Source organism: Oenanthe melanoleuca, chromosome 1 (assembly GCF_029582105.1).
Source record: "Oenanthe melanoleuca isolate GR-GAL-2019-014 chromosome 1, OMel1.0, whole genome shotgun sequence".
Classification (NCBI taxonomy): Eukaryota; Metazoa; Chordata; class Aves; order Passeriformes; family Muscicapidae; genus Oenanthe; species Oenanthe melanoleuca.
In genome coordinates, this window is record NC_079333.1 from 65,558,203 (window position 1) to 65,572,798 (window position 14,596).

The 14,596-nt window shown below is 35.6% G+C and overlaps 1 protein-coding gene across 2 annotated transcripts in view; it reads left to right on the plus strand.

Moving 5' to 3' along the window:
- Positions 1 to 10,368, plus strand: part of SCEL (sciellin) — a 67,324-nt gene extending 56,956 nt beyond the window's left edge. The window contains exons 14-19 of one of the 2 annotated variants that reach the window (XM_056488310.1): positions 44 to 103; positions 1,570 to 1,659; positions 5,009 to 5,083; positions 6,343 to 6,451; positions 7,683 to 7,785; positions 8,799 to 10,368. In XM_056488310.1, coding sequence (XP_056344285.1) covers positions 44 to 103; positions 1,570 to 1,659; positions 5,009 to 5,083; positions 6,343 to 6,451; positions 7,683 to 7,785; positions 8,799 to 8,815 — 454 coding nt within the window. In that variant the 3' untranslated portion in view covers positions 8,816 to 10,368. The remainder of the gene's footprint in view (positions 1 to 43; positions 104 to 1,569; positions 1,660 to 5,008; positions 5,084 to 6,342; positions 6,452 to 7,682; positions 7,786 to 8,798) is intronic. The other variant, XM_056488319.1, reaches the window with a different exon arrangement.
- The last annotated feature ends 4,228 nt before the right edge of the window (positions 10,369 to 14,596 follow it).

The window sequence follows — 14,596 nt, forward strand, 5'->3', positions numbered from 1 at the left end:
AATAAAATACTTCTATTAATTCTGAGGTCTTTCTCACTTTCAGAGATAAGGACTTTGGGGATCACACTGAAGTAAAGTCTGCTGATGACCAAAGTAAAAAGCGGTGAGAATCAATTCATAGTTCTCTCTAAAGTTTAATGATCAAATATCAAGACTTGTAGCTGTTTAGTAGAACCAGAAAATATTAATTCCTAATACAAGCAAAGTGAATTTCTAAGTGTGAGTAAGATATCTGTATTATTTCTAAAATGTGCCTGATTAAACAAATATAACAATAAAGGTGCATGTATTTTGATAAGCAATGACTCAAACCTATAATCTCTCATGGAGAAGGAAAATGACCAGTGACAAAATCCTCCTAAGTATTTTTGTGCTTATCTAAGTGTTCTGTGAATTCAGCTGCTGGCATCTCAAACAAATACAAGAAAATGTATTCCTAGTATAAAAGCTTTACTGCTACAAGATTAAATTAAAGTGAGGTTAGTGGTATGTTTTTAGGTACCATTCTGATGGTGTCTTTTTTGAGTCTTCCATTTAGTTATATATCCACATGAAAAGGAAGAATGTAGTTATCTGTATATATAGGCAGTTTTGCTATTTTTAAATAGAAAATATTTTTATCCCAGCAGTTCCACTCGACAGTCTGACCAGGAAAGGATGTACTGAGCATCTCCAGTGAATGAGTTTCTCTTTCAGTTCTGACAGGGGCTTCTCCCATCATGAATCAGGCACAAAGGAGATGCTGCTTCTTGCAGCACCGCTCTGCATATAAAGCACAACAAGCACTGAGTGAGGGTCCTTGGCAAGCTTACTGAAATAATCAAGTTGCAGCCCACACATCCAGAGCTGAGGCAGATAATGATCATGTTGTTCAGAATATAATATAACCTTTGGTAGAACCAAACAAGAGCAGCCTTTGTCTGAGCTGCTTTGTAAAATCATTGAAAACATTACTAGCACTTATTCCCAAAATCCCATAATTTGTATGATAAGGTCTATTTTTATGTTTGTTTGCCTTTCATGTTTTGTGGCAGAAAAAACTGCAGGAGGAGGTTTCTCTTGCTTGAATCACACTCCTGCTTCTTGAAATGAGTCTATGTATCTGTTTAGTTGGTAATTTCTAATAAAAATAAAACTGTAGTAAATCCAAAAAAAGAAAATCTGGAACTAAAATATAGTAAGCCTAAGAATACAACATTATGGAATACTGACAAGAAAATGTGGAATGCTATCAACATTATTGTACAGCTGAAAACCCCAGTGGGCACTCTAGAAACTCAAATAAACTCTAGTTTATTTGAGGAAACTTGAGTTCAATTAAAGTTAGTTGAAGTTTCCAAATGAATATATATTAATATATCAGCATAAACTGGGGGACTAAAAATTATAGGTCAGTGACTGCATTATTTTGCACCAGCAACAATTTAACCAAAATAAGATAAATTTCTTTTATCTGCTTTTTCTAGTCCAAGCTTCTGATTTCATGCCTATACGTGTAAATCAAGAAAGCTGAAAAAGATTTCTAAAAAGTGTTTATTTTTTTGTCGTGCGGTTTCTTTTTTATTTTAGGATAATTGAGAAAGCAAGTGAAAATCCTCCAAGGGCTCCAAACCATCTCCAAGAAACAAACTACTCTAGTGACAGTGAAAGAAAGACCAGGTACTGTGGAAAATTATTTGGGTACTGTAATGTCTAAAGTGCCATTTCTTGAAAAAAAATTCATATAAAGCTTTTTTATGCAAGAAATTTCAGGAATGCTTAGAAAGCTCTCATTAGTCTCTGGAGTCATGTCAGTCCCTTTTCAAATCTGCTTCCAGGATCCCAAGCACAGAAGGTCACAAATCCTAACTCGAGTCCACAGAAGAGCACAAGGCACACCCTGTGTAGCTCTAGAGATACAGCTGAAACATACAATTTAGCAGGGCAGCTGAGCAGAATTCTTATCTAATCAATAGAGGAAAGGGATTTCTTGAATGCTCTTATTTCTTATGAACTTTTTTCTTTATGAGACTGTAAGGAAAGCATTACACTCTTCACTTAAAGTGCCTTTTAAACTTCCTAAACCTATATGGGATGATTCTGAGCCCACGTGTCATCCACCCAATCACTGACACTGTGGCATGGGATTCTGACTTTTTGACCAAGAACAAACTATTTAAAAAACCATTTCTCTTGCAATACTCATGTTCTAGCTGGATTCTACCTCTACAAACCCACATATTGAAAATCTGAGTGAAAAATGTCATGTAGGGGTATTTATTAGAAGTAGCTGTACACCAGATCTATTGGTATCAGGAAATAATTGAAATAAAAAGAAATGTTATCTTGTTCTTTATGGTCTAAATTATTTTCACAAAATATGACATTGAATAAAAGACCTTTTTGGATTAAGAAAACCTCTCTTCAGTATCAATTCATCCATCTATATGGATTAATTATTTATGTAGGAAGGATTCTTTAAAGACATAACCTATATGTTGCCTTGCTGTATAATAGTTGTGAACTGCCTGAGTCAGGGCTGATGACTCAGCAGGGAGAGGAAAATTCTATTGAGCCTTACTGACAGGGAAAGTAAAGGTCACAGTCTGGTACTTTATGAGAATTATGGTCAATGTCCCCATCCTTAACCTTATGCACACGCGATCCTTACTGTGGATATGAACGGGGACAGGATCTTTAATCCCTCATATTCTTATATCTGCTGTTGGAGAACAGTTGAAATCTGTGTATTCTGAAAATTCTGCATGACCTTGAAGGAGAAACCCATAAAGTGGCTGAGAATAAAAGCAAAGCCAAACAGCATATAATTCAAGATTAAAAATGAATATTCAACAGAAAGATTAATTAGCATTTTTCAGAATTTTGTGAACATACAGGGTCTGAGTTGTAATGTTCTGATTATCTTTGAAAATTAAAATAGGGAACAGTAATAGAAGAATGACAGGGCAAAGAATGTGCTGCAATATGTAATGTTACCTTACATTTGATAGACTTTATACCCTCTACCTGAAGCTCTAATCCCATTCTAATTCATGAAAAATTAAATTAATGGTCTTTGTAGCTTATTATTCCAGGTTTTATGCAATAGGCTCTAGAGAGTATTTATTGTTGAGTAGTTTGCTGTATGAACAAGTCACACCATAGCAAGTAAAGAAGTGACTGATAGGAACTGAAAGAAGGGACGTGATCAGGGGCACAGTTCTCAGGCTACACTGGGACTCAATTTTCACTTGGTCTCTCGTCAAGCTGTCAGACTATGCATTTATTTAAATGTTCTGAGTTTCCTTACACTTTCACTTGACAAGGTTAGAAAATGATGCTTAGGAAATATTTTTGCTGTACCTTCAGTGTATTTTTTTTGTTATATACACTGCAGTTGTGGCTTTCTACCTAAGCTGTGGTTATATATATTTTTTTGTATTTAAACCATAATACTCCAGTCAGTTAGTAGAATCCAAGGGATTATGTTCTCTACACTAGAACACTCAAGGAAAGTGTTTTTTCTCTATGCAACTTCCTGTAAGATAATATTACTTTCAGGCATGCAGCATACCTATATTATGTATATAATGCACAATACTCACTTTGCCTGAGATTCTGCAGTTAAATACAATTAGTTAAATGAAAGATTTGGGAAAAATAAGCTTAACAACAAAAATAAGAAGCATAGGCTCATACTTTACAGGAACAGAGAAATTATATCCCTTTGCCATGTTTCACTGTAGCAAGAAACTTTAGGAGGCAATTGCACTACCAATATGCTCCCCCCTGTGACTTGTGTTGTGCACATTCCCAGTCAAGAGAATTTCTCAGCTAGAGAAACTCTTTTAAAAGGTGATCACTTAGCTTTAGTTTGCATTCCTACTTAGTAAGCTTACTTTCATCTCATCTGAAGTGTAAATGGAGCGCTGGGTGTCCATTTGAAGAGATATTTCCTCTGTGGTGAGCAAATCCAGGTGAGCTTGTTATAGTCTGATTAAATAACAAGCTCATTGTTATGTTCTATGAAATCCAAAAAAAACCCATTTATAACTTAAGCTTATCAGTAAATGTGCAATTTAAATACATTTCTGGGGTTGCACAGAAATCAGATAAGACATGTACTTTACAAAATACAGGTATGTAGAAAAGAATATCTGAGCTTCATAACACACCTTACATACGTATTTTCAATCTATTTCCTGGAAAAAAATCCAACGTTTGGTAAATACACATGATACAAACAATTGCTCCTAACATTGCAGAACATTATTCAAGAGTGATATGAAACATGTATAATAGCTATATACCTTAAGAATTTCTGGAGAATAGGATAAATAAATGAATTCAGGAATCTTCAAAACACGTATGGGAAGATTACTTCTTCAACTGGCACATACATGTTCATCCCTTCCATGAAAACAAAACTTACATTTAAGTAACTTGCAATGGGACTGTTAAAAATGGAAGACTTAATTTCCATGATAATTGAATTCAATATATTCCTTTCTACTCTGATATAAGGAACAATACAGTTACTGTAGTGAAGACAAATCATACAATGAAAAGCCTGCATTATAAAGACCCTCACTCTAATTTTAGGGACATGTTGTAATTTTGTTTGGCTGCTTGACAGCTTTTTGACACAAGTGAAAGATGCAGAGGAAAATGAAAAAAATGTGTCTGTCACCATTTTCTGATATGTATCATTTAGGCTGAAATATGAACACAGAAAAACAAATACCCTTATGAATAATTTTGCTCAATGAGCTTGTGGATTTAATTTTGAAATGCTGAAGAATCATTCAAAAATACAACAGTCTAAGTACACCATATTACAAATATTACTAATTTACACTTTTTATTTTATGTAATATTTTTTATGGTTGTGAAAAAGAAACCATCACCAAGTAGGATTCTTTTTACAAGCCTCTTGTTTTAGTTTATTTTGCATATTATCATCAATGTAGTGAAACTTTTCAAAAATGTAGTACTGTTTAGTGATAGCTATGTGCTCTCTGCTTCACAGCAAATCATCACTTGGTGCCTATGAAGAAAATATAACTGGAAATACTATCAAAACTGTTTATTCCACTTCTGATCGGTAAGTACACATTAATAACATCATATGGTACCAAAGGACAAAGACATTTACATAAGCATTCAAGTCTTCAGACAAAAGAGAGCAGTGGAAGTCACCATCATGAGGCAGCTTTTCATACAAAGGTCTCTTTCAGTGAGATCTTGCCAGCAAATCATTACCACAGTTCAGCAGCCTAATATTATGTTAGGCTTGTCACAGCTGACATTTAAAATATCTATAGAAAGAAGAGCCAGTGCCATAGGTGACAGAGTTGGCTTTGTGATTCTTTAGGTTTCTATCTCAGGCAGCCGCTTACTCTGCAAAATTTCCTTCCTTTGTGCGAACAGTAATGACCAAACTTATGTACAAATGTGGAGGAATAGGTTCACATGACAATGCTGTTGAAAACTGTCTTTTCACACCAGTAAGACATTCTCAAATATAAGCAGGATATTTACTCAATCTGTAATAACTTACCTCACGGGAAAAAAGAAATTCAATGTGCCCACTATTTTCAATTCAATATGGACAGCCCTATTACCTGGAAATACCTAATCAGAAAAACTTGTATCCTTTCCAGCATAAGAATAAGGAACTCTGGGGATGATTAAATATTAGTAAAGCAGTTTGTCACTGACAGGAAAGGAGCAAGAGCCATTGATTTTGTAATGCTAAAACAATACCAAGAGTTGTATCCAGACAAAGTACAGAGTGATGTCACATAGGAGTGCAACAAGAGCTGAAAAAATTTTTAAAAATATCATTGTCACAAATACCTTGTAGGCTGTTCTATACGTGTACTCGCTATAATTGCTGTGAAGGTATGAGTTCTGTCTGCAGTGCAGAAAGTCAAAAAAGTTTTCAGGCACTTCTGCATTGCAGAGAATTCTGTGAACAAGACTGATCAAATTATGGCAGTTTGAATTCAACTACCAGTTTACTTCTGTGATTAAAACATTAAAATCATTCCCCTTCACTTTATCCCTATTTAGTATACATGTTCCCAGACATTCAGAAGCTTAATTCAGTTCACCAGAGAAGACCATTCTTTCTACCCAGGTATTTTTTGCTATTTGACATTTATGGTCAGCAATTTGCCCATCACAGGATCATGTGTATGACACCTGTCAACTAGAATGGAGAGAATACACAAATGACATTATTCCATTTATGGCCATTGTACAAATGTCTTTCCCATGCAGTGTGCTCACCTTATCAATTTTCTGCTTGAGATTTCAATGGCAGCTCTTTTTCTGACTGATGTTATATTATATACACAGGAGTATAATTGGAAAAGATATATGTACATACTGCAGGAAGCCCTTGGGCATAGATGCCAAAATGATCTTAGATGCCTTGCAAATTTACTGTCATTCGACTTGCTTCAAGGTAAGATTTCACCTGCTACCAAGGAATACAATTTGACTGTAATACCTGCATTATAGTACACATGTAATAAGAGATTATTTAGGCCTTAGGCCTTCTCCACCTGTAAGAATAAGAAGTCTTGAGATTGGAAGAGATTAATGTAGGAAATACTAATCTCACTGTTTCCCTCTCTTCCCTACACAATCCCTTCGTTTTTCGATCTCACTCACTCCTTCTCCCTCTATTCTCCTTCTCCTTCCCTCTCCTCCCTTGCAATCATAAGCAGGACAAAGGATGTAGCTGAATGTATTCTTTGAGTCCAATGCATTTATAAGCCTTCACTTCAAGTCTGATACAGTGAATTATATCAACTTACACTTTCTTCTTCTTGTAAAATTTTATTCAGCTTTTTATGAAGTTTTGTAGATTTTCTTGATTGACATCTAAAATGGTCTTAATTATTAAAAAGTAGGTAGTTTTTTCCTATTCCCATTAACAATGAAAGCACCGAAAAAATTTCTTTTTTGCTTTTAATTCCAAACTCTAAGCCTCAGCCTAAAATTTGCAATTAAATTTTTCTCAGGGTATGTCTGGCTGTGCTTAGTCCCATAGTCTGTTTTCTTTCTGCCTCATTTGTCTTATTTCTACTAACACCTAACACAGAGTTTGTTGTTCTAGCAAACAATACTCAAAATCACTGCATTAGCATAGCTCATATTTCTGCCCAGTTCTGCACAGCTTTGTGAAAGCAGTGTCCAGATTCTGCAAGAATGGGAGACATAGCTGTTAAGAAAAAGTGTCATAAGGTATTTTGAAATAAACAAATTCTAGATCTACTCTGAGTTGGATGATTATGTGTGATCATTCTTACTTTGTTCAGTGAAGAAAGAAAAGGATCTCAAAATGGTCATTCATCTTATTTTAGGACAAACCCCTAAGTTAAGACAGAGAAATTAAAAGTACCCTTTGGAAATGTCTGGGGAAAGGACAGGGTTGTTGAGTATAATTAGTACCTAGGCAACCAGCTGAGACACTGATATCTGATTTTTAGATGTTTAAAGGTGAAACAGACAGATATCTAACTTCCTGTTGTCTAAAACTATTATTCCAGAGTTCAGTTTTTATGTTGCAGTACTAATAACTCCTATTCTGGTCTGGGGTTGCTTGTTTCCTAAAGTAAAGCATGTTGATAACAGTACTAGAGAAATGTTTCATTTTAATTTTTCTTCCTTCTTTGACTGGTGTCTTGAAGTGTGAAGTATGTAAAAGACCTCTGGAAGATCTAAAAGCAGGAGACAGCATTTGGATTTACAAACAAACTGTGCACTGTGAGCCTTGCTATTCCAAAGTTAAAGGTAAGGCATAAGACGTATACTGAACATGGGAAAAACCATTTAGTGAACTTCATTCAAAAGACTTCAGTATATGACAGCACAGCTGTTGCTTTTGCTCATGCTTTTCAAAGCATCTACTTCAGTAAGTCTGGGTGCTTAGGATGATATCCAACCCCAGGTTCTAAACACAATTATTCTGTATCTGTGAGGGAGACTTTGGTCGCACTGCAAGTTCATCTCTTCAGGTCTCTCTGTAGAGCTGTACCTGTGCAATCAATAAAGACACCTCAAAGGAGGCAATGGCACCTTGCCCTGGAAGTGAGAATAAATTGCAAGGCCATCTGAGAATCAGATTGTTCTACTGAAACAAATAAGCCAGGGTGCAGAGGTATTTTCATGTAGTGGAGTAATTGTGACCAGTAGAGAGAAGACACAAAAATCTATGAAATCATAATAAAAATATTACATGGTGATTATGATTCTTACCTTTGTGAGGAGGAAAGTGAGCAAAAAAAATGTGCAAGGCAGGGACAAATGAACATTTTGTTTTATTAATTTTTCTAGAAGTTGCTAGATTTTAAGTCTTCTCTCTCTTCATGGCAATTTTCACAATACTATAAATCAGTACCTCTGTACCAAATTAAGACAGAGATGTAGATTAAATACTCTGACAAGCTGGTTTTCAATATGTAATTCTAAGATCACGTTAATTAAAATTATATTAAAAATTTGTTTTCTTAAAATACTTTTGTTATTAACTCATTGTAAAATCTGATGAGAATGGGAAATTTTGCAAATAATCAAATTAGAAAATTAATAAAGCATAATAAAAGTTATAAAACTGTAGAAAGATATACTAAGAGTCTCTATATTAAACACAATAAATCGTCCTATTTCATCAAGTTACAAGATAGGCAGTTAGACTTAAGCAGATATTCTAAAAAAGAAAAAAAAAAAATCTAAAATTTCCTTGCAGGACATTTAGATCATATTGCTTTGCTTGGCATTTCTGACCAATCTTTTCTCTCTTGCAGAAAAATGGATCTACTAATATTGACATACAGAACAAATGATGAAGTTTCTATTGTTTAACTGTATTGACCTGTTAATTCACAGTGGGAAATTATACATTTTTACTGTTGGGAATTCTCTGAATGAAGTCCTACTGCATGGTTATCAAATGAATTAATTTAATGAGAATTTAGATGCATTTTCATACACACATTGCAGGAAGCAAAACAAGATATTGGTCAGTATATTTATCAGATCTGTAATATCACTAAGTTGTACATAAAATCAATGATAATTTATTGAAATTTTCTGAATGTCCTACACATTTGTTTTGAAGGGGCTATATTATATTTTCTTCCAATATAAATATCTGTTTGCTTCATATAGCATGAATGGGATTCACCTCATCAAGATTAGCCAATTAGAAGCCAGCTATTCAGTTTAAACTACTGCTTTTATACATACTGGACATTCAAGGGGAGACATCAACCTCCAGAGAAAGGTTCTTCCCAAGTAAATTAAATTATAAATTTAAGATGGAACAACGCATCTTTGGAAAATGCATCTTTACAACTGCAGAAGGATTCTAGACAAAAATTCTAGATGGTTTTAAGTCAAACTACCCCACTCCATGTTTGTAAGTCTGGTAACTACTTAATTGTCATTTTTTAAAGAAGTGCACACTACATAGTTGCCATGAAATAATGAACTACACACTTTGCATGACATTATATTGTCGCATTCATACTTCCTACTTTATTAAATTGACTATCTAAACACTTTGGATGGATTCATCTTGCGTAAATTTATACATCTACAGTGTAGACTTCTGTTTCTGATTTACTTGATCTATCTTATATAGAGAAGCAGACATTGTTAGGAAGCAGTTCAATTAGTCAGCTGCAAACATCTATTTTACTGGGATGTTAACCAATGTGCATCTTACTTCCATGGTTTGCAAAGGAACCTGGAATGAACAGCTCAGATTTCTAGACCTCTCCACTATGTCAGTTACACTTCTTTGAGATTAAAGTGAAAGATTTTTTTTCCTTTTGCAGAGTGTATGTGTATACAAGTATAAAAACTGAAAGAAGAATTCATGCTTTGTTACAATACATTGCCTAAAATAATCAATAGTTCAGTAGCTTACTGAACAGACAAAGGTATTGACTACTAGTCTCTGTCATGAGATGCTTTATGGTTATTCACTGATTTTTCTGCCGTACATCTCAGTTTAAAAGGACTTCCTGGATATGACCATGACAGAGTTAGTGTTTGGAGGCTGCATGGACCTAGGCAAGAGCTTAAAAGCATGCAAAGTATTAAAACCATAGGTTAATAACAGACTGGTGAGTGTCAGTTCCAGTAAAACTCTCTCTCCTTGACTGCACATTTCATAGGGGAGGCAGGAGCTATGGATGTCTGTGTAATTTAAACCACTGGGCCTGCAGCTGAGTAAGGATCTTGTCTGGCTTAAAGGATGTTCAGACTGATTATGCAATGGAGACATGAGACAGTAGATTTTTGTTTTGTCATTTTATGAATATCTTATGAATTAATATCAGTAACTCTAATAAATCTTTAATTATTGATATTTTTTCTGGTGTGTGTCTCTTGCTGATGATGTATCTTAGTTAAACTATAATTTTAAAACTGTGCTTTACCAGGAAACAATGATTTTCACAGTGGGGTGAAAATAGTGGCAAAATTTTAATGTCACAAATTTGGTGCTGTTGAGAGACCAACACCTATTGCTGAAGCCGAGTTACAATGGAAGATGTTAGACATTCATTTGAGCCAGCACATTAGAATCTAGGACTTCCTAGGGTTTGAAGGGATGAAAGATTTTAGTTCACACCCCCAGAGAGCAAGAGCTCTGGATGAAAATATCTGCTACTTAAATGCTCTCTAACAGAGAAGTAGCAATAAGAAACAATAAATAATAATTCTGTGCTCATTAAGTCATCCTCACTGAACAGCCCTGCTAATTTTGCCATGTGGTTTTTTTTTGTTATTTTTTATTATATGTTGTAAGTCAGCTAAGAAGAAACACCAGGTTTGTGATTTACCATATAAAATCTGGCAAAGCAGTACTCATTAAGAAAAATCATATTAACATCTCAATACCAATGTATCAAAACTTAAATGTTTTTGTCCTTTTTGCATATCATTAGCCTGTAGTGCTTCATTTCTTTTTGACTAGTCCTTCCATGAAACAATCCGAATGAAGAGTTTGCTGGCAGCTGTTTTAATGAACGTGTTATCCTCAATAATGCATTAAATTAGACTGAAAAGCTGTATTGAGAGATGATGCACTAAATTATGTGGGGGTTGTGATTCATCAGGCCCATTTTTTTCAGTGTGTAATGGATACTTTATTTTACAACGCTGGGGCATTGCTCTGTGGGGAGGGGAATCAAGCAATCAGAGGAAAGGAGTGAAATAATGCATATAATGCATATTGATGCATTTAAATATGTAGATTGCTGATATTTACAAGAACAAGGAATGTCATAAGAACATCTTTGCTGTGTTAATATATTCTGTTGTATCCTGTGTGAGTTCCCACAGAATGCTCAGCCTGAGCATCCCTCTCTTTCAGTGCTTGGCACAATGACAAACATTTGTAATGCTGTCCCCTCATCCTCTTCCTCTTGAAATAAATATCCGTGTCAGTTTGACAAGACATTCTCTCTGTTACTTCACAGAGTCTCCTTAGCTAGGCTTGTAAAGAACATCAAATGGATCTTGCACTTATTCCATAGGCCACCTCTATTCCTCGCTTCTTTGTATAGGGATGTGTGTAGTGTTGGGATAGCTTCAGGTGTTCAGTTTATTTACTCACAATAAGGTCAGAACTCCGCTACTCTGCTTGCCTTCCTTTATATTTGATATTTTAACACAACCTCATTGTTTAGAATGAAATGTACCCACTTTCTTGGTTGATTTCACTCTCTGATCATACTTGCACATTGCTCATTGTAGCTACTCTGTTACACCAGGAGGTGGTTTCAGCTTTCAGACTACGAGGGAGAAATTCCTCCTTTTCTTCCTTCTGCTGCACCACAACACCTCATTTTTCTTCACAGCAGCAGAGACATCCATCATTGCACAAAGAAAAAGGATAAAGAGACTAAATACTTGGGTAGGTTTGATGTGCTGAAGTCTGAAATTGTTGACCAAAATAGCTCTGTTTGGCTGCTTAATTGATGCAGAACATCTGCGTTCTTAAACTGATAAGGTCTTTATTTGACTTCAAAAGTCTCCTGTTTTGTGCTTTGCCTGGTCTGAGCAACAAAACTCTAATATCCTCTATCAATACAACTAGGACTTATAAACATTCCTTGCATTTCAGAGAGAAGAATCTGCAAGTATTCTCAAATATGTTTGGCACAATCTGCTAAATCTGCTAAAATAAGACCTTCTTGAACATCTCAATAACTACTATCTTTTAAAAACATGGAGAGGGTGTTCTCTGAACAGGTGAACTGGGCCTAAAAAATGAGAGTGCCAAGTTCAGTGTCTCCCTCAGCACACCTAAGCAGGCTGTGTAACACAGTGGAACAGCTGGGTGTGTGGAATAAACAAGATGCTCCTGGTAGTCTTTCTGCCACATTCCCTGCCCAGTGCAGGCTGGATCCTTATGGCCTATGTTCCACTGGATAGCCACACTGCTTGCATGTTCATAGTATGCTTATTGATAACTCAGGAATGACTCCTGAACAAAAAATACATTGTCTTGGGAGCAAAGACCAAATCTTCATCCAAGTGGTCTAATTAAGAATTAAAAGCAGTGTGAATGATTAGAGGAGTTGTCTACAATCAGATTTGGCTTGAGTAGGACAGTGAGAGAGTGAAATTTTGGGGGGTTTCATCTGAGGACTATTACAAATTCATCTTCATATAATAATCTCTTCTAAGCCTTAGTATCTTCTTTGTCTTTCCAGCCTCTGAACCCTTTTGGACAGGAACTCTCTCCAGTTTGTGCAATGTCCAGCACAGCAGTGGCCTCTGGGTGGTACTGCTGCACCTGTATGAATGACCCAAGAAAAATTCCGTTTACCTCCCTTTCCAAGCAAGCTGCTTGGAAATGGAATATCTTTTTGTGGGGTTTTTGTAACTGTGTCAGTTATAAATTGACAGCTACATCCTTGTAGCCTGTGCCAGGACTTAAAAGTGACTGGTTTGGTCTTATCCATATCTGAATACAATCATGCCAAAAGCACTTGTCTGAGTCTTGGCACTGCTGTGCAGTCATCAGACATCTGTTTAGGGAGCTTAGACAGCTACTGTGGTCAAAACAATTGGCAGCCAATATTTTAAAACTATCTACTCAAGAAAAAAAGAAGACACACACAATCAATTCTGGAAAGAAAGGACAAACTTCTTCTGGCATTCAAGCCGTATTTCCACATTTAAAAACTAAAAGAAGCAGAAAAGGGATAAAATATTACTAAAAGATGAAAGTATTATGCAAATAAGTCAATTAAGGAATTTTACTAGTACTAGTGTTGTTGTAAATAATGGTGCCATTGAAATTAATAGTCAAACTTGACTGTAAAATGAATATTCCAGAAAACATTGGTCTGTTTTCATATCTTCTGGTTCCTCCAGGGAGTTTCTACCCACAGAACTTAGTTATATTATCCCTGTATGTAGTTCAAATCTTGGAATTAAGAATGAGAATCCAGCTAACCATATTTGTAGCACTGTAATTTCAAATACCCAAATAGTTAAACAATATTTGGGAAACCTACAGAAGTATGTCACTGATAATGCGTTTGAACGCTGTTTTTAGCTGTTTTCACAGTTGATAATGCATTTGAGCATTGACTTTATCCATTTTCCCAAGTGACATATGTGAAAATAACAGCAAAGCCTTTTGAACAAAACACCAGTTTTCTCACAGCAAAGTTCTGTCTGGGAACAAGCATACCAGCCTCTCACATGACTGACATCTGTGGAAAGCTGAAGGAGGAAAGCTGGGAAGGAGCATATTTTTTCTCTTTCTTCCACACTAGTGACAGACATCCCAGATACCAAGTCAGAGGAGGGCACATGCTTTGAGAACTGTTTCTGGGTTTTAATCTGGAGATCACCAGGACTTTTCAAAAACTTCCCTGCCTTAAAATTCAGAATCTGAATCTCCTCAGTAGAAACATAAATAAAACAGGTAGTGAAGATAGCAGGGATTTGGCTTCTCATAATAAAATTGGGACAAACACAAGGAAAGATCAAGCTAAGAATAATACACTCTTTTTGTAATACCAAAATTCATACACCCTTCATCAATCCAGTGAATGTACTCAAGAAATACCTTTGCTGTACTGGATTTCTTTTATTTCCAGATTGTCTCAGAAAGGGCTGATTTTAGACCAGCTCTCTCCCAGCCCTGGAAGCATGTTCAGCACTGACTGCACATCTCCAGGATGGACAAAAGGGACCTGGAAGGAGTAAGACTGATAGATCCATCACCACCTGTGGTAGATCTATCATTACCCAGACCCAGGCAAAAGGAAGGGCAAGCGGCTTTATGCCAGTCTAGTGATGTTGCAGGAAAGATCACAAATACTCTGCAAAGTTACACATTTTATGGAACAGTGGGTCCAGAAAAAAAAGTTTGGATGTAAGTTTTCTAACCGTACCTAAATCACCCTCTAGGTATCTTTGCCATTTTATTGCATCTTTTGTGATTAAGTGGGTTATAGATAGTGCAAGGACAGGTTTTTACACACAAGTTTTTACATGCTACTTTTACAGGCTTTTTTTTTTTTTTTCTATCCCATCTGACAGTTAAAAACAAATGATAAAAAATTACATG